Source organism: Scomber japonicus, chromosome 1 (genome assembly GCF_027409825.1).
Source record: "Scomber japonicus isolate fScoJap1 chromosome 1, fScoJap1.pri, whole genome shotgun sequence".
Taxonomy (NCBI): domain Eukaryota; kingdom Metazoa; phylum Chordata; class Actinopteri; order Scombriformes; family Scombridae; genus Scomber; species Scomber japonicus.
Genome location: NC_070578.1, coordinates 248,331 through 275,144, shown reverse-complemented (window position 1 = coordinate 275,144; position 26,814 = coordinate 248,331). Strand labels below are relative to the sequence as shown.

The 26,814-nt window shown below is 41.1% G+C and overlaps 1 protein-coding gene across 1 annotated transcript in view; it reads left to right on the top strand.

Annotated features, from left to right (window-relative positions):
• lrrk1 (leucine-rich repeat kinase 1) overlaps positions 1-26,814 on the top strand; it is a 101,066-nt gene that overhangs the window by 54,761 nt on the left and 19,491 nt on the right. Inside the window, exons 17-31 of the mRNA XM_053319227.1 lie at positions 728-900; positions 1,167-1,287; positions 1,480-1,639; positions 2,966-3,144; positions 3,247-3,344; positions 6,117-6,288; positions 6,393-6,562; positions 11,578-11,717; positions 15,851-16,157; positions 20,020-20,189; positions 21,681-21,884; positions 21,992-22,131; positions 22,218-22,355; positions 24,900-25,094; positions 25,647-25,798. Coding sequence (XP_053175202.1) covers positions 728-900; positions 1,167-1,287; positions 1,480-1,639; positions 2,966-3,144; positions 3,247-3,344; positions 6,117-6,288; positions 6,393-6,562; positions 11,578-11,717; positions 15,851-16,157; positions 20,020-20,189; positions 21,681-21,884; positions 21,992-22,131; positions 22,218-22,355; positions 24,900-25,094; positions 25,647-25,798 — 2,519 coding nt within the window. The remainder of the gene's footprint in view (positions 1-727; positions 901-1,166; positions 1,288-1,479; positions 1,640-2,965; positions 3,145-3,246; positions 3,345-6,116; positions 6,289-6,392; positions 6,563-11,577; positions 11,718-15,850; positions 16,158-20,019; positions 20,190-21,680; positions 21,885-21,991; positions 22,132-22,217; positions 22,356-24,899; positions 25,095-25,646; positions 25,799-26,814) is intronic.

The following is a 26,814-nucleotide window of genomic DNA, read 5'->3' as shown; positions in this document are numbered from 1 at the left end:
ATCTGTAGTTAAAACATCTGTATTAATCTGTTAATGAATGTGTGTGATTCTTACAGAGTATGTTATCCACAGCTGTTTATACTGTAGGACTGATATGTTGATAAATCTAAAGCCTCTGAGATGCTGCACAGAGCACAGTGACATTACGCACAGCTGTTCACTGTTTATGAAATCAGCTGATGACACCAGACTGCTGCAGTATAACTACACACACCTCTACACTCATCACACTGGTCAGTTATATCTCCATATTCTACATTTTTATGAATGATACGTCGAGTTAGAAGCTCATCAGCCAACTTTCTTTTCAGCCAAAGTAACTCCTGTTTCATTCTTGAAACACATTGCTTGACAAATGTATCGTTATAATAGCGATCCACCAAAGTGAGAGCGCTCCTGGCTTTTAAAGGAAATGGGAGATGACACTCTGATTGGTTTATTGCATTACGCCCAAAACACACCTATGATTAATGAGGGGAATTAAGTCCAACCCTTTTGGACCATGTGACCTTTTTTCTGCCGTTAAAATAGCAAAAGTGGATTTGGACACGCCCCAAAGGCACTTGCCCCACACGACTCACGCCATGCGCTATAGATCGTTAAAATAGGGCCCATTGAGTTTTTGTCATACACCTGCTTCTAAGGTCAAGAATGAAGTTTGCAGCTCATGATATGCAAAGTTGACCATCAATACATATTCAATAAATATGTGTATCGTGTCCCATAGGCGCGAGCACCCAACTCTGCAGTGATAGTTGTGGGAACACATTTGGATCTCATCGACAGCAAGTTTCGCAATGAGAGACTGGCCACACTAAGAGCTTACATCCTGGCTCTGTGTCGGGCCCCGTCAGGGGCTCGAGCCACTGGCTACCCTGACATCACCTGGAAACACCTGCAGTAAGCACACATTTTTCATTTTATTGTTTATTTGTTTATATTGATAAAAAATCTGCTGCACTGTATACCTACGCCTTATACCAACTGTACCACTGCCACTGGTATCAGCCTTACAGAACATGTGTTATTTTAACCGTCAAGTGTATTCAAGTGTGTGTGTGTGTGTGTGTGTGTGTGTGTGTGTGTGTGTGTGTGTGTGTGTGTGTGTGTGTGTGTGTGTGTGTGTGTGTGTGTGTGTGTGTGTGTGTGTGTGTCTTGGTACTCAGTGAAGTGTCATGTAAGACCCTGGAGGGTTTGGATGGACTGAAGAAGCTAATCTACCAGGTGGCTCTTTCCATGAAAGACAGCAGCAGCTCCACCTGTGGCAGTAAACTGCTGGGCAGACTGGTGAGTGAGGCAGTGTGTTAGGTGATGCTGTGTGTGTACTTTACACAGACTTTAATCGTGAAGAACTGTTACAATAGTTCCTAGTGTAGGTTATGGAGCGATTTGGTCAAAAGACAAAAGAATTAGTTTAGATTATGAACCTGTCAGAATGATCAGGATTGACTGACTTTTCACCGTTGTCCCCTCCACCAGATCCCCAGGAGCTACCTGACACTTCAAGAAGCAGTGCTTGCAGAGAAGCAGAGACGAGATGCTGACGGAGAGGTTAAATACCTGACCAATGCCCAACTAGATCACATCTTTGAGCAGAACCCAGGAAGTGACATTAGAGATTATGAGGACCTGCAGACTGGTACTGTGACTTGTTCAAACATGTCACATATAAAAACTTTTTAATTTTTTTAAATAATAAATAATTCATAAAAACAAAAAGTAAATGTAGCAGTCTCTCTCTCTGTCTCTCTCTCTCTGTCTCTCTCTCTCTGTCTCTCTCTCTCTCTCTCTCTCTCTGTCTCTCTCTCTCTCTCTCTCTCTCTCTGTCTCTCTCTCTCTCTCTCTCTCTCTCTCTCTCTGTCTCTCTCTCTCTCTCTCTCTCTCTCTCTCTCTCTCTCTCTCTCTCTTTCTCCCACTCTCTCACTTTGGATTTTACAAGAAGAATGGAACAATGGAATAATGCTGCATTTGTAGCTAAATAATTGATTATTGATATTACTGCTATACATAGTACAGAGAAAGAAAAGACTAAACTGACCTAACTGACAGCAGCAGATGTTGAAGCGCAATGTGTCAAAGTGTACCACTGAGGCAGGAACACAGTATGAGCTCAGATCTGAAGTCTTAAAGATCTGCGAAATGTGTTGTTTTTCACATTAAAATAGAGAACAAAGTTCCTGCATCTTTGTATAACAAAGAGAGACAAACCTATCTAAAGAAATCACCTCCCATCCAATCCTACCCAGTAAAACTATATGAAATTTTACCGAATTTAATCAAATCGTTCCATTTTAAAATGTAATGCCTGAATTGCATTGCACCCCATGTATCTAGATGCATATCTGATGGTCTTATAATGTAGAAATGGCCTCAGTAGCAGTTAAATCTGCTGTCAGAAATTGCATGTTTATAATGCGCATTTAGAAACGATAGTTGTCCCACATTAAAAGAAACATTTATCTTGTGTATTTTAATCTGTTCAAGGTGAGTATTGTTGTAGGGAAAAGCTGTGATTTAGTCTGTTCGTCTGGCTTTTGAGTGATCTGTAGTGCTTCCCAGATGGCAGCAAATTGATCAGACAATGTAAACGGACTGTACTTATTCTTCCAACCACTCAAAAGGGCTGCTATACAGGGAGCCAACCTGTTCATCAGGGGGAAACTAACATTTATACATCGTTTGCACAGCCATCAATTTGGGTTGAGTATCTTGCTTAAGGACACATACTGATCCTCTGATTTGTGGATGACTCGTTCTACCTGAGCCACAGCCACCTACCAAATCTTAGTAATTGCACCTTTAAGGAATATATCAAAATGCACGAAAGGGTATTTCCAGTATTTAAATATTGGTGAGCTAATCCATAACATCTGTGAATAGATCTGTTTTTGAGAGGAACTACACCATTCATTGGGGAAGTTAATACTCATTGCTATCTTCTTCTTTGCATTGTGTCCACATCCAGCCATCAACTTCTTGATAGAGACGGGGACACTGCTGCACTTCCCTGACACCAGCCATGGCCTTTGTACTCTCTACTTCCTGTGTCCTGTGTGGCTGTCAGAGTGCCTGGAGAGGATCATACACCTCAAGTCTTCTCGCTCTGTAGCAAAGAACGGAGTGATTCAAGCTTATGACCTCAGAGTGAGATTTAGCAAGCAGCTGACAAAATGTGTGTGTGTGTGTGGGGATCTTTTGGCTTGGTGAGCTAATGATACTAACTTATTGTGTTGTCTGTTGTTGCAGATGTTGCTAGTAGGAACAGGATTTACCCAACAGACAGAGGAGCAGTATTTTCAGTTTCTAGCCAAGTTTGAGATTGCTCTGCCTGTGGCCAACAACAGGTAAATAATCATTTATTCATTTTAGCCTAATAAGTGGACAGTCTTGACATTGATATTTAATTTTCCCATAGTACATTTTAGGTTTCTTATTATGTATGTATTATGTCACAAACCAGCTCAATGCATGTGACAAAGCGGGGAGACAAGTCAGGTTCAGTCAAAATGATTTATTGAGAGAGAGAGAGAGAGAGAGAGAGAGAGAGAGAGAGAGAGAGAGAGAGAGAGAGAGAGAGAGAGAGAGAGAGAGAGAGAGAGAGAGAGAGAGAGAGAGAGAGAGAGAGAGAGAGAGAGAGAGAGAGAGAGAGAGAGAGAGAGAGAGAGAGAGTCTCAAGTCTCTTAATTGACGTCTCCTCGCTCCTCAATCCTCACCTGAACCGGGAGATGTTCTGAACCACCATTTTGATGGCTGTCCCAAGTCTCTTCAAAGAGCAAGGAGGGACGTCTGAGCAGCTATGAGCAAGGAAACAGGAGAGCAGCCTCCACAGAAGTCTTTTACCAGCCAACATGCCCCTTTATTCATTGATTGGCCACTGCAGCTTATCAGACTGATATGTTACATCACTGCAGTTCGACACTGAAGTGTAGATAGCAGAATAAACTATAACACTCCCAAGTGTTATATTCTGTTTTCTGATTCACCATCAATCAATCAATCAATCTTTATTTGTATAGCGCCAAATCACAACAAAGTTATCTCAAGGCACTTTACACATAGAGCAGGTTCTAAACCAAACTCTTCAGGTTTTAACTTTAAAGAGACCCAACATTCCCACATGAGCAACAGTGGCAAGAAAAAACTCCCTTTTAACAGGAAGAACCCTCAGAACCAGACTCAGAGTGGGCGGCCATCTGCCTCAACCATCTAGTTAAAAATCTGTTAATTGGCTGTTTGATCAAGAAAAGAACCATAAACAACTTTCCTCATTCATTAGAAAGATTTTCCTTTTCATTATCTGTTACTTTCCCCCTCAACTGTTATTGTGGATGGATATTATACACTCCCTGGCCAAACAAAAAAAAAATCGCCACCAAAAAGAAAAAGGTCACACACTCTTCATTTTTCGTTGGACATTTATATTTTACATCATTTGTTGTAATTTCCATGTGAGGTGAAGTGTTGGATTTGATATGAGTTACATCATATCAATTTTCCCTGAAACATTTAGTTTAATAAACCATTGTCTGTGTTCAAAAGACACTGATCATATTCTGTGTTATTAAATAATGCATTCACAATCAGGATATCAATAACAGACACAAAGATTGAATAAATGATATAAAGGCATTCTGCCAGTAGTGATGGTTCATATGTCTCTGTGCAGGACACAGCAGGAATGCAGGTTTGTATCCATGTGCAGGTGTTTGTCAAACAGGTATTATAATATATAATATAACAGACTGCAGAGAGGAAAAGTTGAAAAGTCAGTGATAACTGTGCTTTTATTAATTTTAGCACAGTGCCTATATGTTTAAACAAACTCCAATACTGCAGCTGTTGAGAAAAAAAAAGACTGATAGCTGATACCACTGTATTCAGCTGCTGCCATCATAAGAAACAGACGTTACTTCACGTGACGCTTCGGAGGAAAGGACGTCTTATGACTCTAAAAACATTTTTTCTCTTTGTTTCCATGTGTCCTCTCCATGCATCCATAGTGAGAGGGACTAAGATACAAGGAAAAGATACACAAAAGTGAGAGAAATGTATATGCAACCCTCCCTGACTGCCAGCTCCTGCAGGAAGTGACCAACTGCAGTGCTTCAGGCAGAAAGGGAGGGGTTGTACCAGCTTGTTCTGCTGAACATACACATTTCTGTCCCAGTAAAGAGGCAGTTTTTTTACCCCAGCAGTGGTAACTATGCAATACTCACTTAGATCCACCATGAACACAGCCAGATGCCATGATGGCAACCATCCCAAACACCCCAGCAGCAACTATTACACACAGAGTTCCAGCTGCAATGGTTTCTGGTGTTTCTGGAAGGCCATAGTACAACACCCTGACAAATCCTTTGAACCTATAGTAATCATCTAACAAACACTTGTGATATGTAGTTTTTGTTAATGAAGTACTGTAAAATATTCATGTGGACATCAAGAAATGTAGTTACTGTTGCAATACAGTACAGTACAATCAATTGTGTACTACATTATACCAAATGTTTCCAACTATTTTCAAACCCAGAAAAATCGTAATTTGAATCGTGTAACATTTTGTCAATGACATCGTGCCACATCTACCAAAGAGTAAACATGCACAAGATGACAACCATCACATCAACAACTCATCACAGCACCAACTCATACACACAAGATAAACAGCACTAACAGTACTGTCAAACAGCATTTAAGAAGAAGACTTTTTCTTTTTCTTTTTTTTTCTTTTTTTTACATGAAACTGCTTTATTCAGGATTTTCACTGGTTTTAATCCTTGTGTACATTTGTTTTTGGAGAGGAGGAGAACTCTTTGGATAATTCCACTCCCAATAAAAACCTCTGAGGGATTTGTTACTGGGAGAAAGTGACTGTTTAACAATTAATAAAACAACTCCCATGATCCAATCCTACCTTTGTTATTATTTTTGATTGAGCAAACCCTAACGGCAGAAATTACATAATGTGCATTTAAAAATGTAAAGTAGTAGCTAATCTGACAGCAAGCAGTTAGTAACAATACTAACCTGGTGCAAGCAGGCAGCATTCCTAGCATTTCTTCAAACTTTTTCAAGTTTTAAATGTTTTCCCAATGTTTTCTTTCTTTTTGCTATAGCTATCTTCTGCCCCACCTCCTTCCCCCCAAGCCTGCCATGGACATTCACTGCTTCCGCCAACAGACCAACAACACCCTGCAGCGCCTTTTTAAAATGAGCTTTGTTCCTGCTGGGTTTTGGGAGCGCTTCATTGCCAGGATGCTCATCAGCCTCACGGAGATGGACCTGCAGGTACTGAGACAGCAGATTCTCATCAGTCATCACACTCATCAGTCACAACACTTGTGTAAACATTTTAAATTAATTGCCTGAATTGTCTTGTCTTGTTATTACAGTCATTTGAGCCCAAAAGACACACCAGAGGCCAGTGCAGCAGGAACTCTGTGATCTACAGTTTTGCTGGAACCCAACAGAGGAACCGCTGCAGCACATTTAGAGTCCGACGTAGCCAAACTGTCTACTGGAAGGAGGGATTGCTTGTCACGTTTGATGGAGGTTACCTCAGGTCAGAGCTGGGGCTATAAGGATGAGTCTAGTAATTAAATGAGAGAAATCTTTAGAGCTACAGTATGTAGTTTTGACAAAAAAGTGGACTTAGCCAGAAAATTTGAACAAGTACAACTTTCAGGTCCTTCCTTCTTCCTCTATGCTGTGCTGCAGCCCTGCCTTCAAAGCCCCTCCCCCAAATAGGAACCTGCTGTGCACAAGCAGGCTTGTAACCACAGTGAGAGAGGAAGCCTTTCTGACTTAGTGAGAGCACAGCAGGCGTGTCATGGGAGAGCCCCCTCCCCCACCCTGTGTGGGGGAGGGGGCTGTCAGCAGCGTGTGCACCAGCATCATTGACATTTCTCAGACACTCCTCTTGGCTCTGATTGGTTGTTTTGATCCAGGAGCAGCATTATGATCATAGCCATAGCATTGAAGTCACAGAGGTTCTGTTCCTAAGGTACACACAGAGCTGTCGACTCTCACACAATCAGAGTGAGATTCACACAAATGACTTTCACTCACACTCATGCCACTGCCATTACACCTCATGCTGTCAAACATAATACTGAACTATCTTTTAAAAACTATTAGTTTGGATCCCCCCATTTTTACCATGTCAAAAATCAGTACTTTATTACGTTTTCATTACTACTGATACACACATACGTGTAGGCACAAGAAGCGCGTAGGGCAGTTAGTTTTCATTTGGTTAGCCTGTTTTTGGCGGACAGGCTCTGGGTTTGATGTTTGTTCCCCCAGGCAACATGGACATAGAGAAGAGGAGAGTAATTCATCACTGGTAATAATCAGTTAACTTCAGCTAACTATACCTGAGTCTCTTATGGACAGGAGCTGACTGAAACAAGTCTGGCTGACTCATTTATAAACTGACTCATAAAACTGACAATTATTCTACTTTTTGAGGAGCAATCTTTGACCTGCTGCTGGGGACTTTGGGTAAATTTGCATCTTCACAGACTGTTGACAGTTGTATTTACATTCAGTATAACTTGTTCTGATTATAAAGGTAAAATAATAGATACTGCTCACTAAATAATGATCACTCCACCACCTCTCCTGACATCTAGGTGCATGAGAGTGAGTCAGAGACAGGAGCAGGATGCAGGGACAGAGCAGAGATCACCTTTGCTGGCGTGAGTGATGAAAGGGATTTGACAGTTTAGAACAGGAGTATTCAATGAAAATTCACTGAGGTTCAATTTGTGAAAATTTCCTAAAGTGAAGGTCCAGAACATGTTATTTTTCAGTACCTTGAAGTAGAATTGTTGTTCCATCAGCATCTGTGTTTAGTGGCTAGATTGTCACATAAATACAGTAGAATTCATTTATTTGTATTTAAAGTCATCTTGTGGGATTCAAATAAATAATAAAATAAGTATTAAAAAAGTACAAGATAAAAACATTTTATGTTAAATAAAGATGGCATTTTAAAATAAAGTGCATTACAGAAAACTTTTGATTGCACTTCTTACAGTGCTTAGTTTTAGAAAATCTTTTTATTTATCATTTTCTACTCTTAAAACTGTGAATCAGACATTTTCTTCTAAACACATTAAATAGGTCATAAATGTATTTCTAAAAAAGGTGTAAAAAGCATTTCAACCATTTAGATTTGAATTGTGGAGCTAGGCTTCACAAACTGTGTTTCAAGATTTCTGTGTTCAGGATTTAGTGGTCGGGTCTGAATAAACCCACCCCTGCTGCTGTAGAGGTATAAATACATTCAGCACACACTACTACTACTACAGCCTGCAGTTAGCTGAGTTAGCCGCTGAGTTAGCAGCAGAAAGCTCTCTTGGCAATTTTTCATTCAAATTTGGCAGGGTGGTTAACAACACACTTTTCTGTAGTATGTCAAACTCAGAACACATATTTATTCTTACTTTACACAGACTTTAAACTGAAACCATAAACTTAATTTCACATCTAAGAAGTTTATAACAAAACATCTTAACACATCTGAACCCTTTTCTGACAGTTGAGTCTGGCTATGGGAGCTTGTCAATGGGAAACATTTCAGTCAAGGTACCGTGATGACCAATAAAGTCAGGAGAGCATCACTTATGAAGATTTGATCATCATACCGTTCCCAGGTGAACCATCTTGCTCATTCTCAGACTATAAATCAACAATGGACCCTTAAATTCATTGACATTTATTTCTAAAGGTATAGACCACTCACAAAAAGATGAAGACTATCTCACCTCTATGTTAGTCTAATTATTAAATTAATCAGAGCTGTGACAAATGGATTTGTATCTCTCTACCTCCCTCTTCATCCTCTCTACCTCCCTCTTCATCCTCTCTACCTCACTCCACCACAGCTACAACATCGTCTTGTAGCCGCTCTCTGACGGAGCAACTCTGTCCTCCATTCAGGGTTTGAACTTTTATAAATAACAGGGTGGCGGAATAAAGTTTAATATCCCCGCATTGAACAGACTGTCTGAGAGCAAAGGAGAGCGTCACCGTCACACACACATACAGTGAGTTAGCTCCTCCTCTCCTCCGTATCAGCAGGTGCAGCTGAGTGCTGTATGACGCTGTAACCGTCTCCAGCTGTCTCCATGTTTCAAAGGCATCTCCTATGCAAACCCTTGTTTTTTTCTCTCAAATTGTCACAACATATTTGAGAGTCATAATGAGGCTTTTTTGGTTTTGTAACATCAGACATTATCTGCAGTGTTCGTAGCTGCAGCTCAGTGGCAACTGGCAACCTGGCTGCTGAAACGCTACTGACTTGACAACATTACTTGTGGGCTGCCACTTAGCTTTCCATATGTGAATATTCTGGCTGGATTACTACTGTCAGTGATATCAGTGTTTGAAATTAACATGATTCCTTAATGTCTTGTGACATTTTAGGGCTATTTTATGATTACTTTGAATATATTTGTTACATACAGCTACTTTAATCAGATCAGAACTGATCCAGGGTAAATGTTGACCTTTGACCTTAATTTCTTTCCATGGGGCGTGTTTATTAACCCCCAATAGGGGGACCGTGAAAACTCTCCGCAGCAAAAGGCATAAAACGCTGCCCTAATTATGTAGCAATACAGTCATACTGCACATCAAATTAAATAAGAGAAACTCCGCTACAAGCACATATAAGTCATTTTTACACACACCAAACACAACTCAAACACCAAGCATATTAATGATCAAATATCAAAATCCGAATAGCGTCAGAAAGTCAACCTACTCTCCACATTTCCATTGCTACCGTTTTGATACTTCATGGTACACAAACAAATAGCATCTCATATGAAAGCTAAGACCCTGGCGAGTTCAACAGTACCATTATTAAAAACTCAGTGAACCAGCAGCCAAAGAATACAAAGGTAAACAACCACTTATTTACAGCGACTAACAGATATTCTGTCTTACCTTCGAAGTTTTGTGATGAAAAGTTGTACTTGAGAGCAAAAAACGCTGGTTTTAGTAAGTCAAGTGTTCTCTTTATTATGACACCAAAACTATTCGAATAGACCTTGTAGATGCAGAGATATACTCTATTCATTTTGGGTATGTCATTTTCGAGCAGGAACCTAAAAAAGAGCCTAGAGCTTAAGAGGTTAATAACATGTGTGAGTTCAGAATAAAAATAATTCCAGGCGTCTTCAATATATGGTATAAGTTGAAATCTGTTCCAGTGTATTGTAATCAAATCATGTAAAAAGTTGTCAAAATTGATTCTTACTTTGTCTTACTTTAATGCATTTTGGAGGAAGGCGAGGAGATTTAATTTCCCATACACAGTAGATGGTAGAGTGATCACTGAAGCAGTCAGAGAGAACGCCAGATCTAATAATTCTATGAGGGTGGGTTACGAGGATCCAGTCTAGTAATGATTTAGATCTGGCGTCAACTCTGGTGGGCTCACTGATCAACTGAGTTAAATGTATACTTTTGAGTAGGTTTTTGTCATTAGGTGAGGAGCGATCAAGCCAGTTACAGTTGAAGTCGCCTAGGATAATCATTTCATGCGGGTGATCAAATGAGGTGAGAGTGGATAAAATACATTTGGTTGAGTCAGGATGGACAGGTGGGGGTCTATAAATACTACCTATGATAAGATGTTTATTTTCATGAAGTTTTAACTCAACAAAAAGACATTCAAAGAAAGATGGGAGTACTTTAGGGGTGGCAATTTCAGAAATAAAGTGCAAGGAAACATAAATAGCCACACGTCCACCTCTAGTGCCCCTGTCCGCTCTATATAGCATGTAATTACCCAGTTTGATCTCATCATCACTAATTTTGCTACGTAGCCATGTTTCTGAAAAGGTAAGTATACAATCTCCCGGAATCTGGAGCGAGCAAGAGTGCACACGTGTGTGTGTTTGTGTGACTATAAATGCAGCGAGTGTGACAACACAGTGCCCTTATAGCTCTGTGTTGCTGCATATAGAATAATCAGCCCCCCCCGGACCGACATCCAGTGTTTTTGCAGGTTGGGATGTCTGTTGCTATATATTACTAACCTTCTAATCACCTAATGATGCAATTTCCACTTCCTTTGTGTGGGTCCAATGCAGTTGAACATATGAAATGAGTTGTAAATTCCTGTAGTTGCAGGGAGATATTGATATAGATTTCTAACTATCTAACCTTTATTTTGAACCACTTAGTCTATTCAGACTTCATTTCCTGTTATTTCACGACCTAGTAGATGACACTTGGATAGTTTAATCATTCATTGGTAATAATTACTGAATAATCAATTATTCAACTACTACTACAAGTACTGATTGTGAAATACTATGTGCATGTCTTGTACAATAAAAATGTGTTTCTAGGCATTGTACTATACACATCAACGCTTAAATATAAAAGTGGCTGGTAAAAATAATGAGTGGCTGGTAGATTTTAGAATTTACCAGCCACTCAATGAAACTGTCTCAGCCGAAGTACTAGTTGGCTCCTGCTGCTCCACATCAGCTGCTGTGTGCAGGGTGAATGGCTTCCTGTGGACTGAAGTGGTAACATGTCTGTGTCTCTCTGCAGTGTGGAGTCATCAGACATCAACTGGAAGAGAAAGAAGAGTGGAGGCATAAAGATCATCTGCCAATCAGATATGAGAGATTTCTCTGCCATGGCCTTCATCACAGACCACGTCAACTCTTTGATCGAACAGTGGTTTCCTGGTCAGTGCACCGCTTTCTGTTTGTTTGCTGTTTGGATTAACCCTGCTGTTTGACTTTGTTTTACATTTGTTTTACATTCAAAATGTTTTACATTCAAAATGTTTCCACGCCAGAATAACTTGTGTAATAAAGGAACAGCCAGACCTTTTTATATGTTTGCATTGTTTTGGATAAATATAATGTTCACATGAGCCAACCAAAAGCCTTATTACTTTTGACTAGGCAGCTTGAAGAAAAAGCTGACCCTCAAATAGTCGTTCACTGTTAAATATGTTTATGCTCAATGCAGATGCATCATTTTGTGTTGTTTTGTATACATTTTTACATACCCACTTGTTCTAGCAAACAGTTGCCTATTTACACATCCAACACAAACAGAGTAACATTTGCATTCATTTGGAATATTTCTGTCTACATGATGAATCTGATGAAGTCCATGTGGTTCAGAGGCAGACAGCTTGAATATATTGAAGGTATAGATATACTTGAAGAGGTTCTGTGGGGAGTTAATGCCAACTAAAAAATCCATGGTGGAAATAAGCATGATGACCACTTGTGCTAAAGGAGCACCAGAACATCTGTCATGAAGCTTCCTAACTATCAAGACCAGGAGAAGATATTGAGAGCAGCCAGAAACCTGAAAGAAGTGCAGTACGAAAATCATTCAAGTTGGCTTCTATGCTGCCTGGCCACTTGTTAAAAACTTCAAAAAACATCAAAAACAGTTCTGGCAGACTTCTGTACATTCATAGCTTTGCAGTGCACGCTTGGCCAACAAGAAATAAGGATTACAAAACTAAGTAAGTATCAAGGTTGGCGTGTAAAATAAAACAAAGGATAAATAGTTCAGCAAAAAGTTAAGAGAAGAGTAGCATAAAGAGAGAAGCATGAGCCAAGTGGTGTCTCTGGGTTTTCTTTCCTGGGGAGGGACCTGTAGGCTCTGTGTATCAGCCAATAGGATTTACTCTTTTTTCTTGCTTATTTTGTTCACACTGGCAGGGGTCAAAATGACTGACTGCAAAATGTATTCATCATTATCTTCATTCAGGTCATTTGATCATGATTCTAAAACACATACTGTAATACAGTGACATAGAACACAATGCATTACTCAGCAAATCACATCAATCCCTAAATGATGAACTACATAGTAGTTTGTCAAGTGTATTGTCACCACGGGTAGCGATGGTTACCAGCATGTGACCATTGCTACCCGTGGTGACAATACACTTGACAAAGTGTATACGAACAGGAGAGAGACATACAGAGCTATCCCCCGTCCTCATCTGGGCTCTTCGGACCACATCTCCATCAAACTGGTCCCCACATATTGCCCTGTGTTAAAGAACAGGAAGGCTGCACAGAGAACCATCACAGTGTGGCCAGATGAAGCTGTTCCTATGCTCCAAGACTGCTTCAAACCACAAACTGGCAAATGTTTAGAGAGGCCGCAGCAGAGAGTGGCGATGTGAACCTAGAGGAATATACATCTTCAGTACTGGGTTACATCAAAAAGTGTGTAGAGGACGTCACTATCAGCAAAACCATCACCATCCCTGCAAACCAGAAACCCTGGCTGAATGCTGACGTTCGCTCTCTCCTGAAGGTGAGGGACGCAGCGTTTCAGTCAGGGGATGCTGAAGCGCTCAAGGCAGCACGATGAGGCCTGACAGGAGGCATTAAGAGGGCAAGGGCAGAGTATGCTAAGAAGATATAGGGACATTTCCAATCAAACGACCCTCGGAGCATGTGGAGGGGCATCAAATGTGTGACTGATTACAACAAGAAAAACACACAATGCCCCTCTGATGCTTCTCCGCCTGAGGCCCTCAACTCCTTTTAGGCCCGCTTCGAGGCCTCCAACAACACCACAGCTAGCAGGCTCACCCCCGTGCCAGACGACCTGCCTCTCTGTGTAACAGCAACGGAGGTGAGGCTCACACTGCAGAAGATAAACCCACGCAAAGCAGCAGGCCTGGACGGTGTTCCTGGTCGGGTACTTAAGGACTGTGCGAGTCAACTCTCAGAGGTGATGTGCGACATATTCAACATCTCGCTGTCCCAGGCCATAGTACCACCATGTCTTCAGACATCCACCATTGTCCCAGTGCCAAAGGCCCGGACAGTGTCCTGCCTGAACGACTACAGTCCAATCGCACCTACCCCAATAATAATGAATTCTTTTGAAAAGCTGGTAGCAACACGCATTAAGGAGTCCATTGACATAACATCTGACTCTCAACAGTATGCTTACAGGCAGAACCGCTGCCCAGCTGATGCCATCTAGCCCCATCACTCTGTAACTGGATACTGGACTTTCTGACCAACAGACCCCAGCCTGTTAGGATAAATGACATTTTCTCCTCACCCATTACTCTGAACACCGGCTCTCCCCACGGTTGTGTTCTCAGCACACTACTCTTCCCGCTGCTCACCCATGACTGCAGGGCTCACTATGACAGCAACCTCATAGTTAAGTTTGTGGACGACACAGCAGTGGTGGGACTCATCTCCAACAGAGATGAGTCAGCATACAGACAGGAGGTGGACGAGCTGAGGCAGTGGTGCAAGGAGAACAATCTCATCCTCAACATCAATAAGACCAGGGAGATGATCGTGGACTTCAGAAGGAAGGGAAACACACCCCTCCCTCTCTACATCGATGACACAGCTGTGGAGATGACACACACATACAAATACCTCGGGGTGCACCTCTCTAACTCTTGGCAGGATAACACCACAAACGTCATTAAAAAGGCCCACCAGCAGCTGTACTTCTTAAGGAAGCTGAAGAGGGCGGGACTGAATGCCAACATCCTCAGCTCTTTCTACAGGTGTGTAGTAGAGAGCGTGCTAACATCATGCACCACTGTGTGGTATAGCAGCTGCACGGTGGCAGAAAAGCAAGCGCTGTAGCGGGTAGTCAACTCTGCTCAGAGGATAATCGGCTGCAGTCTACCATCCCTGGCAGATATCTACACCAGCAGATGCAGGGACAGAGCTGCCCGCATCATGAAAGACCCCACCCACCCCACATGAACTGTTTGTCCCTCTCCCCTCGGGCAGGAGGCTACGCAGCATCCGAGCGAAAACCTCCAGGCTGAGAAACAGCTTTGTCCCAGATGCTGTGAGACTTTTAAACTGTTCGGACTCTGCCTCGATAAATGCACTTTAAACCACCCGTCTGTGATGCACTTTTAACTACCAGTCACTTTAACTATGTTTTATTTGTATATGATGTTTTAGCCTGTTTTAGCTTGTTTTTAATTAGATTTAATTTATTTTAGTATCTGAGACCTGAGTACTATATCTCGCTCACATGTCTAACATGATGACTGACAAATAAAGCATCTTGAATCTTGAATCATAGGGAGCAGGTCCTCTTCCATGGACAAACATGAACGGTCAAACCAAACACTTGGCCCTTAGATTGTGTGGCCAACATAGGTGTAAGGGGAGGGTTTGTTGCAATGAGCAACATCACTGCTTGTTGGTGCTTGAGGAACTAGAAGTCACAATATTTCTGCAGAGTTTTATTTTAATCTGTCCAACTCTAGAGATGTACAGTACTAAGTTGCTGCAGTGCCGCTTTATAACACATTATATATGATCATAATAAATCAATCACAAAATGAGACACATCAGACTCTGCTCAATGGGATATGATGATTGACTGATTGATTGATTGATTAGTCACATAAGTATGATGGGGAAAAAAGTTTTCTGTTTTTATACAGACATTTTAGCCAATAGTTCTGATGGAGCCTAATCATATTTTCTTGTCCTAGTTGTTGTTCCTGTGTTGCTTGGTTCATTGTCTGTTTTTCATTTACTTGGCAGTCCTTTTACAGACTTTTATGCAGTGTAGTATGAATATAGTATCAATAGTACACTGAGCTGTGCTTCCCTTTTTAGGAACTAGCTATCTAAGTGAAGCTCACCCATAGTAACATTTGATGGGAGAAAAGATAACTTGTTTAAATTGATCTAAACATCTTTATTGTATTATTACTGTCTAACCTACTTTAGAGAAGTGAGAGCAAAGCTACCATGAGTCTGACATTTGTTTTTGCATCAGCTGTTCAGTAAACAACATGAACAGGATCACTCTGCTTTCTTTGTGTATTTTGTAGCTTTGACAGCCAGTGAGAGTGATGGGAGTCTCCTCATAGAGCAGTATGCTCCCTGTCCCCTTTGTGCCCCACTGTGGCAGCAGAGCCAGACCGAGCACTCAGCCACCTGGCCTGGACAGGGCAGAGGTAAAGCAGGACATGGAGCAGATGAAGGAGGAGGAGCACCAGGAGTTCATTACTTTAACATGGAAGACTGTGTGCTGGCTGCAGCGGGGAAGGAGCATATCATCTGTCCTCAGCACCCGGGCCAGCCAGTCCCCCTCCAGGAGCTGGTCCCAGAACTCTTCATGACTGACTTTCCTGCACGGTAACCTCTCACCCTTTTCAATGGATAATTTCATTTTATATACTACAGCTGGTGGAAGCGTTCTCTGTTGATTACATGTGGGCCTGACTGGCAAGTGTTTCTTGGCTTAATATCAGACTCAGACAAAGTTGGAGAGATGAAAGGCAGGATCAGAAACAGGTGGAATTGTCAATGGGTGAAAAGCTCTTCTCTGGAAACTTTATTATGTTTAATAGAGTTGCAAAATGGGTTCTGGAAGTTCCCAGTAGGTTCTGTACTCCAATTTCATATTTTTGTTTCTTTTACCGATATTTTCAATGTTACTGAGCATAGAAACATGGGCTTCTGCAGGGTGACATACCCATCATAAAGGTTTATGTTATGACCACCACTACCAGTGATTTCATTGGTTTGTTGTTTTGCCTGTCATTTTGACAGTTGGCTAAAAATACTAAAACACCCATGAGCTTCAGCTGCCACTGGTATGGAGAAGAAGCAGGTTAGAGGCACAAATTACAGCAGTAATGAATTCATACATTTTTTCATTGCAGTTATAAATAAAACGCACATAGTTGCTGTATTCACTCAAAAGCAACTCAGAAATGACAAGTGAACTGTTTTATTGTGCTGTTAACTGTGAAATCATAAATTTAATTCTCAACACTGCAAGCTTCAGCTTTTCTCCTACCACGCAATGCCACACGTGTCTATGATTGGAATACATTTAAATTTAAATAAAAAAGTTATTATGTAACTGCCACTCAAACACAAACACACACATGGTGACTCTATGCCATTCTCCTGGGCTTTGGCTGTATAAAGAGTTTCAGTATTGTCATGGCTCAAGTGAATCGGCCACTCTTTCAACTATTACAATAAGCATTTGGTCTGTGTCTCAAACATGCATGTATACACAGTCCATGAAGTATGCTGCAGAAACAGAAACACTGTGCATGGAAAGATGTTGGCATCAGTTGCGCAACAATCCCTGTGTCTGTAAAATAGCAGAGAATCGTGGAAATGTTTGCTGCTAGAGTTAAACAGCCTCTCCACATGTTTGGGCAGTTGCACAAATGTATTGTATTCTTCAAAGATGTAAGATGTTGCAATAAATGCCACCAGTGCCACCAGCTAACGTCATCTGCTTTTACAGCTGCGTGTGAGTGTTCACACACAAGGCCAGTAGTCTTTTACTACAAAGTGGGACAGACAGTCTTTGTCATCTGCCTCCAATTTGAAACTTAAAATTGGAGGTGAATGTGTGACACTAAGATATGATATTGAAGGAAGGAGGGATGTGTGGATTATGTTTTATTTTTATAGCGTATTTTGGTCAATTTAATGCAAGGTGTCAGTAGATTAGTTAACCATGTAAACGTCAGTATGCAGCATGCAGTTGATTTAAAAGTGTTCAAAGTGTTGACTTTAATGAAGGTTTGATTATTCAAGGTCCAATTGTAAGCTTTGTTATGGAGTTGTTATGGAGATGACAACTGAATCAATGACAACTTAAGATATAAAAAAACTATGTTAGTCATTTGTGCAAAAGCAGCCTGAGGCTGAAGTGTGTTCTAAAAAATGTCCCTACTGTTCCCCTGCGTTTGATGGTATCAGCAGTTCTGGCTCTTTTCTTCTCCCCCCATTTTCTAGTAGGGTTATGCTAATTAGTGAGGAGCCTGCATAGTTCCATGGAAGAGCTATGCTGCATGAGGGAGCCCCCCACTTTTGTAAGATCTCACAAATTGGATGTCAGAATAAGGACTCACTCACAGGCCTCTTGCAGATGTAACTGTGAGATAAGCAGCTGAGTCTGCCACACGGCTTTGGCTAATAGCTGATATCAGAAAAAAAACTGGAAACGGGGCACACATGTATGATTTACTACCACTGCATATCAATAGTAATTATGAAGTAATAAAGGGACACTGTGCATAAGAAGGGGGAGGTTGCAGCGTTATTGCTTATGGAAGATGTATCACACTGTGATGGGATATGAAGGGATACTATCATCGTTTGGGGAAGAAAGGGAAGTTTCTTCAGTCTGATCCCACGGTGTGCCACAGGCTTTTGTTCATGTTACGAGCAGTGTTTATGGGCAGTGGTGGCCTAAAGGTTAGAGAAGTGAGCTTATGTATTATATTCCCTGGACTGGCAGGATGAATCTGGGTGAGAAAGTGAAGAAGCAGCACTTGCCCCTCCCTATGTACCACCATTTAGGTGCCGTTGAACAAGGCCCTTTACCCCACATGCTCCAGTGGAGCTGCTCAGTGACCAACAGATCAGACTGTGGTTGTACTGGGCAGCTTCCAGGTGTGAATGTGATCAGAGTGTTCCTGCAAAAGAGAGTGAAAGCTTTATTTGCATTCAACTGACTCTTTCCAGTGATTACTATTGAGAAACTTTGAGACTTCTATTAATTATTTAAGTTGAGTTTTAGTTAAGTGTTGGTGAAGAATCCAGACAAATCATCTGGCCCTGGTCTGGACTTCTCACCTCCAACAGTGTAGTACAGTACAGTACAGTACAGTACAGTACAGTAGTAGAGCTGAAGATGGAAGAGAGGCTTAATTCCCCAAGATTTACCAGATGTGACCAATAAACAACATGGTTAATGTTGAGGTTAGGATTCAGGGTAATCTGAGTTTTTGCAGTGCATGTGTCGACAGATGTGAATATTTTGATACATATATTTAATAGAACGTCATTGTGAAGGTGTGTCCAGATTGGTTTTAAACCAATACTGGTTTTGAAGTATAGTTAAAATTTTGTGTCAATTATTAATGTCTTTCAGTATAACCATTTGCCAATGCATTTCAGGAAGTCAGTGTTTGGTGTTAACTTTGAGGATATTGACTGATGTCCAAAGCCAGAGAGATACTTAAAATACTATTCTGTAACATAAGAAAAAGTCAAGGTTAAGGCAGGTCAAGGTTGAAGCAGGAAGTCGGTCTATAAACTGACAGATGTTTACAGACAGTTTGGGAAATAATATTACCATTAATCTCTTATAAATAAGTTTGCCTAACCTGGAGGTTTATTTCTTGACCTGTCAGTCTGTGGGTGTTAGAATAAGGTCCAAGGAACTGACATTTTGGGGTTTTATCTCAGATATAGATATAGGCCTAGGTTATGTTAAGCCTTTGAACAGGACTGTTGAGATCAAGAGTGCTATTCTTGCACCCAGCAGAAATACCAATGCTCGTAAAACCACAATTGTTCTTGTTTTCTTTGTCTAAAAGTGAAAATACACAAGATACAATGTGTAAATGAAACAACTTTGGAGTTTTGGGATGGCATAGTCTCTTTAGGGAGCTAGGCTAGTATTTTCCCCCTGCATTCACTCTTATGCTAAGCTGGAGCCACTGAAATTGAACGAGTCTCCTCATCTGACTCTGGGTTATCCCAAAATGTCTATTCAAGGTTTGGGACTTAATGATAAACAAAAGTTCTGTGTGTGTGTGTGTGTGTCTGTGTGTGTGTGTGTGTCTGTGTGTGTGTGTGTCTGTGTGTGTGTGTGTCTGTGTGTGTGTCTGTGTCTGTGTGTGTGTGTGTGTGTGTGTGTGTGTGTGTGTGTGTGTGTGTGTGTGTGTGTGTGTGTGTGTGTGTGTGTGTGTCTGTGTGTGTGTGTGTGTGTGTGTGTGTGTGTGTGCACTTTTTTAAATGGGAGCGTTTTGGCTGGTCCTCCCTCTCTGAGACACCTTCAGCAGGCTGTTTAAGGTTTCAGACTTGGTTTTGAGGTGAAGGTTGTGTGTTTTTGTTCAATTTAAAGTAAAGGTTAGAGTTATGGATTTAGTTGTGAGTTTGGGTTTAGGAGCTAGGGAATGCATTGTGTCAATGAATGTCCTCACTAAAATTTCTATACAAACCTGTGTGTGCATGTTAGGCTCTTTTTGGAGAAGACCCATCTGGAGTACTCTGATGAAGAGAATAACATCCTTGGCCAGGGTGGCAGTGGGACCATCATCTACCGAGCTCGATACCGTGGCCAGCCAGTGGCCGTTAAACGCTTCCACTTCAAAAGGTTTCAACAACAGACCATCAGCCATGATACAGGTACACAAGCACTTTCTTCTTCTTTTTAAGTGAAAAAGGAACATACATGACAGAAATGGTAGGTACTGTACAAGCAAATCACATATACCATGCAGAATGACATAAAAAAAATAAAAAGAAAGAAAAAATAAAAAACACTATATTGAACTTTCCATGGATAGTTTTTAGAAAGTTCACAGTTTAGAAATTACACATGAATCAGGGAATATGCAGTTTAGTCAATAAAACAAAAACAATATCTGGGAAATTAGGGAGATACAGAGGTGCAAGAGGGGCACCAATCAACAATGCAGCAACCTTTGCATACTAAGTCTGCTGTAAAATACCTCTCATTCCCCTTTAAAACTGAGATCAAGCGCTCCATCTGTTGAACTTAACATATTTCTCCATACCACTGGTTAACAGTTGGAAGTCAGGACTTAAACAGTATGCATTTCCTAGCTAACAAAAGGAGCTTGCATAGGAGTTTTTGCTGGAGACTTGATGAAGAAAGTCCCTCTCCTGAAAGATACTGTAGAAACAAACCAGGGTGTATTTGTATGTTCTTACCAAGAACTAAGTTCATTTCCTGTGAGACTTTTCCCCAGAATTTAAATATCACAGGGCAGCGCCAGATGCAATTTATGTAAGACCAAACCTCCTGCTTGCATTTAACACAGAGGGTACCACTGTATTGGACCATGCTTCCTCTCCAAATAATTTTGTCAATGTTACATGAATTGAGGGACTGTAGTTTTCTATAGAAGTAGGAGATACTTTTTCTATTATGGTGACATTGTAACAAGAATGAGTCTATAACTGACGCTATTGGCTGGCCTTTAGAGAGATCTAGGCTATTAATAAAATGTCTTACCTGGAGGTAGCCATACAAATGTTGAGACGGTACACCATATTTGGCTCTTATTTGTTCAAAAGATAACAATTTATCATCCTTAAACAGATCACCAACCTGCACTGAAATATATTTGTACCAAGAGCTGAGGGAAAGGCCTTGTTCTGTATAATGGGGTAAAGCGCTGGTGTGGGACCCTTACTTTGAGTGGACTTCATAATTTTCTCTAATGTTCTGATTGTGTGCATCATAATTGGACTGTTCTTGACCTCAATTGGAAGCAAAGACGTCTAATTCACAACGAGGCTGAGTAGAGACAAAGAGGGGCAGTGCCAGGCGTCAATTTCAGTTTCCTGTCTAGAATCCATAAAATGTTTAGGCACCTTAACACTATACGACTTGTGCTGTTTACATTGTTAGAAACAAATCAGATATGGGTCACAGATATGGGAGCGAAAAAATCGGATTCAGGTCACTTTTAACTGCAGTGTGAACATAGCCATATAGACAGCAAAAGGAGGACACAGATTGAGTAGAGAATGTAGACTTAAGAATCTCAATATGTGCTCTTGGAGCATCCCTCCTGGGCACAGACCTAGTCTGTTTTTTGACAGTAAGTTTTAACTGTGGTGCACTCGCTCCTCTCTTCTTTGCCTCAGACACCATGGTAAAACACCTGCAGTCAGCTGATGCCTGTCGAAGCTTCTCTGAATTTCGCCAGGAGGCCAGTATGTTGCACTCTCTTCAGCATCCCTGCATCGTCTCCCTGGTGGGTATCAGCATCCATCCACTCTGCTTCGCCCTGCAATTAGCCCCCCTGGGCAGCCTCAACACTGTGCTGGAGGAGAAACATAAAAATAAAGGCACGTATTGGGATATTCTTCTTCATGTGATATCCCACTTGAGGTTGGATGAAACCCTGTTTTATTTGTGTGTTCATGGAACATGAAGCTATGCTTTGTCTTTGCAGGCTCCAGGTACATGCCGCTTGGTCACATGTTAACATTTAAAGTAGCCTATCAAATAGCAGCAGGGCTGGCATACCTTCACAGAAAGAGCATCATCTTCTGTGACCTCAAATCTGACAACATCTTGGTGTGGTCTCTGGAGGTCTGTATGTGAATTTCCATAAAGCCATGAACCAGGCAGGCTTGCTGTTTTCATCATTTCTAGTAACTGAGCTTGTCTCATTGCAGGCGAAGGATCCAATCAATATTAAACTGTCTGATTATGGCATTTCACGACAATCCTTCCATGAAGGGGCATTGGGGGTTGAGGGCACACCAGGTTATCAGGCTCCTGAGATCCGGCCAGGCATCGTATATGATGAGAAGGTACTGTTTACCTGTTTTTAACCTGTATGGAGTGCTGTATGTAAGATGTTTATATTATTATATTATACTTTGTTTGCCTGATTATGTTGCACTCTTACCCCATTAACAGTAGGTAGTTTGAAGAAGCCAAATTTACCACTTACCTTTGTACCATTTCAGGCTATTCATTGAACTGCTTGAATTTCTAAAACCTGCCAGAAACTCTGCCTGAAAACCAACTTTCTACTTTGTTTTTTTCAGTTAAAGGCTTCATATCTTTTCAACGTTGGTGTTTTAAAACCATATTTCCTTTGGATAAGGATTTCCTTGAATTGGATGCAGATCTGTTGTCAAGATCTGCCTAAACATAGAACGACAGTCGTACACCGCTGTAATGCACTGTGACAAAAGCTGACTTCAACATCGTCCAAGTCTTGTTAACTGATCCACCGTTCAGCATAACTGACAGACTTTTTGTTTTGGACTGGTCAAAGAGTCACATACACTGTTTGGTGCACTGCATTGACTACTCCTTGGTAGGGGTGTAAATCACAAGTTTCTTCACGATACGATGTATCGGTTCAATGAACAACAATGTGATGTTTGCTGATATCACAAAGTCTGTCACGATACGATTTAGATACGATTCGATTCAGGAGGTAGTGATCGATATGAGACGATATCACAGCTGATTTAACACAATCACTCCCCTTCATATCAAATCACAAAACGCTTTCTAAAATATAATTTTTATTTCTGAGCTCAACCAGACATTTAAATAGAAAACAATCTATTCTTTTTTAATAAACAATAGACCTCCTGTTCACTATAAAGTGCCACATTTTGATAAACAGCTTTAAAATAAAAGAAAAAATTGAGTGGTAGATACACACATCCAGAGTTAGAAATCAGGAGCTGGACCAAAATCTGTAAAAGCACGCTGCAGCTCTCAATGCAGGTAGACTGGGAACCACCTGCATTGGGAGCTGCGGATGTGTGCGTCTACCACAGTTTTTTCACATCCTATAAAAGAAAAGCGAAAGAGCATTAACTTTTTATACATTAAAGCAGGATTTTTGCACAAGTTGCAGCTCAGGATGAGTTCACTGTCTCTCACAGTGTCTTTTATTTATTTTCCACAATATAAAGTAGGGAACAATAACTTTACAGTCCTTAGCTGCTAAAGCAACTAGCATGTAAGCTCTCATGCTGATTAGAACAACAACAACTCTGAACTGCGTTCTGCAAATTGTCTCTTGTTGCCGCAACAGCATCAACTGGTGGCGGTACTCACCCCGAGTCTGCAAAACTGGAAAGTGGTGCCATTATGGTGCCTGTGTACCCTTCATTTGAGTCCATTGCACTCCTTCAGGAATTCTCTGCCTTCTTAACAACCTTATGTTCTGTGTCCCCAAATGTACTATTGCTGGGTGATTTTGATACCCTCTTTGATAGCATCAACAATGTTTTTACAAGGGACTTCACTTCATGCCTGGACAGCTTTGGACTAAAACAATATATTGACTTTCCGACACACTCCAAAGGACACATTCTTGACCTAATCTGCTGCTCTGGTGTAACCCCTCATAACTGTTGTGGCTCTGATCTGCCTATCTCAGACCGCAAGTTAATATCCTTCAATGTCAATCTAATATTATCCAAGACTAATATGCTTTGTTCTATCACATTTCGAAACATTAAGAATATTGACTTGTTGGCTCTCTACAGTGGAGCAGCGGCAATTTACCCACCACTGTAGGTATGTATGTATGTATGTATGTATATATATATATATATATATATATATATATATATATATATATATATATATATATATATATATGTATATATGTGTATATATATCAAACATATCTGGAGTCACTTCTATGTGATGTCACCACAGAACCAGTTGAGTTCTTTTGGCATTGCGCCTCTATGATTATTCTGGGAATTCTCACAAAGGCGGAGTCACTATCTGTTAACATTCAGAGACAGGAATCCACTCAGGTATTTTGGTCCTCAGATATCAGTTTCAAGGATGAGATGAATAAGCAGAAGATAAGAGCAGGCCAGGATAAGCCAGGGTTGTGTTTCTGTTGAGTATGTGTCAATCATTGGTTCCATTGTTATTATCAGTGAAAGTCAAGCAATCACTGTCACTCACGTCCTCCCTCCCTTTTCTGACAAGTGTGGGATTAAAGTCAACTTTCAAGGCAGCTTTCTTCGATATATGTTGTTCCACACTTGGGTACCAGTGTTCCCATGTGTTTAAATGACTATCATATGCTGTGTGAACATAAAATGCAGCTTTTAAATGATAATTCCATTTATTGAACGTAAAGAATTATTCAAAATCAATCAAGCATTGCGATAACTGGCAATGAATCTTTCACAACACTGTGGAGCAGGGACGGAAGAGGTGGGGGGGGGGGCACAACTGGCTTGAATAGCTTGAATAGTGCCCTGAACAGTGTTGCCAACTTCACGCCAGTCAGTGCTCTGGCCCTAATAAAGTAACTCTGAAACCTGACCTGTTGTGTTTTCTCCCATCATCACTGTGTAAAGGTGGACATGTTTTCCTATGGTATGGTTCTGTATGAGCTGCTGTCTGGGCGGAGGCCAGCATTGGGACACCACCAGCTTCAGATAGCCAAGAAGCTCTCCAGAGGCGTTCGGCCTGCACTGGGCAGTCCTGAGGAGGTTCAGTTCCACTTCCTCCACAACCTGCTGACTGAATGCTGGGACACTAAGCCCGAGAAGGTTAGCCTCCCTGCTTGTTTACACTGATGTATGGCCTCTGTTCTATTTGCATCCACTTACAAAGTTCAACTAAGAAATTTGCATTATTTTTCAAAATAATTTTATCAAAATTACTGTAATGGGCAGCACCATATTTGTAACAGTTTTTGAGTTCATTGGATGAACATGGGGGTTGATACGCAAGAATGAACTGAATGGGTTGTATTTTTTTTTTTTTTTTTAAACAATGGGGAAGGTGGGCAGTTAAAATCAGTGTATGCCTGATTACTGTGTATACAATGGGCCTTTTCAGCACCCATTAGAAACGCTTATTGTCAGTGTTGTATATTTCTCCTTTAACTGTCCGCAGTATAACAAAGGTAGTGCTTCAGCTGGAGACACATGGAAAGACAGAAACACTTTATCCAACACCACTAAGACCCAAAGTCATTACTTGCACTTTGGTGTTGTGTTCCAATGAAAAATGAAAACAGGTCATGTTTGAAGTCCAGTGATATTAGCCCTGGCCTTGAGAAAAACAACATATCAATGACATTGTGTGTATGCCCGCAGAGGCCTGTGGCCATGCAGTGTGTGAGGCAGATGCAGGAGCCCAGCTTCCCCTGCCTCAGGTATGTGTTGCCCTGTGAAAGCCACTCGCAGCTGTTCCTGTCCCAACTGCAAGGATACAGCGCTGTCTTCTGGGACGGAGGCAAGGATGACAGGTTGGTTTCAACTCTTAAGTCTGCACAGGTTGCACTGTCACTATAAGTTTGATTGATGTCCAATAGGAAAGATATGACACAAAGGGTCAAATAATTAGACATGTTTTAAACAAATCACCAAATGAAATAAGTTATCCCCCCTATAGAAGTGAAACCACAGCAAACACACCCAAAATAGGTTCTATAATTGTCCTTTGCATTGTTAAAGTGTGGTAAGAACACCTCAGAAATAGCTCTGCAAGATTGACTGGATGTTTGCAGTGTTCAGTGTATGTAATATATGTAGCATTCACCTTTATTTCCCCTTTCTAACTCAGATAAAATCGTTAAATGTGTTGCTGTGTCACTCCAATGCACTCTCATGTGAAGCTGTTAGCATAGTTGCTGCATCACCACATCTTAGCAATGCGACTGCAGTGTTTCCCATTAATTATATAGACTGTGGCAGCCCACCATAGTCTAATTTGTGCCTCCACAGTCTCACAGTGCACTCTGAAAAACGTTATGTTGTTTTAGGGCTGACCGTTAAATTGAGTTTTTAAGACATATCAACGTATTTGCAAACAAGATATACAGTAGGACGAGACTTTATCTTCTTTTCTGTGGATTGTTGAATTACTGAGTGAAGTTGTGACAACTTTCTACTGTCTCTGTCTCTGATGCACAGAGGGTTCAGCTCCGCCCTGCAGAGACAGAGGAGAGGAGCAGCTAACGTTAGCCTCTGCTATAGTGTCGCGTTGCTCTCCGCTGCTGTCACTACTACTTTCTTCCTCCTCACTGTTCTGTATCATCATTTCGGCTGTATACTGAATGAGTGGACAGAGTTGGCGGCTACAGGATGCTGTTTTGTTAGATGTGGTCGAGCGAGGTAGAGAGTGAATGAAGTGAGGGAGCACTGACAGCTGGTGAATCAGATCGATAAAAACGTTATTTTCTGATTTTCTGTCTATCTACTTAACCTCTTAACATACGCTGTTCCGCCTACGGGACGGGACAGATGTTAAGAGGTAGCGACA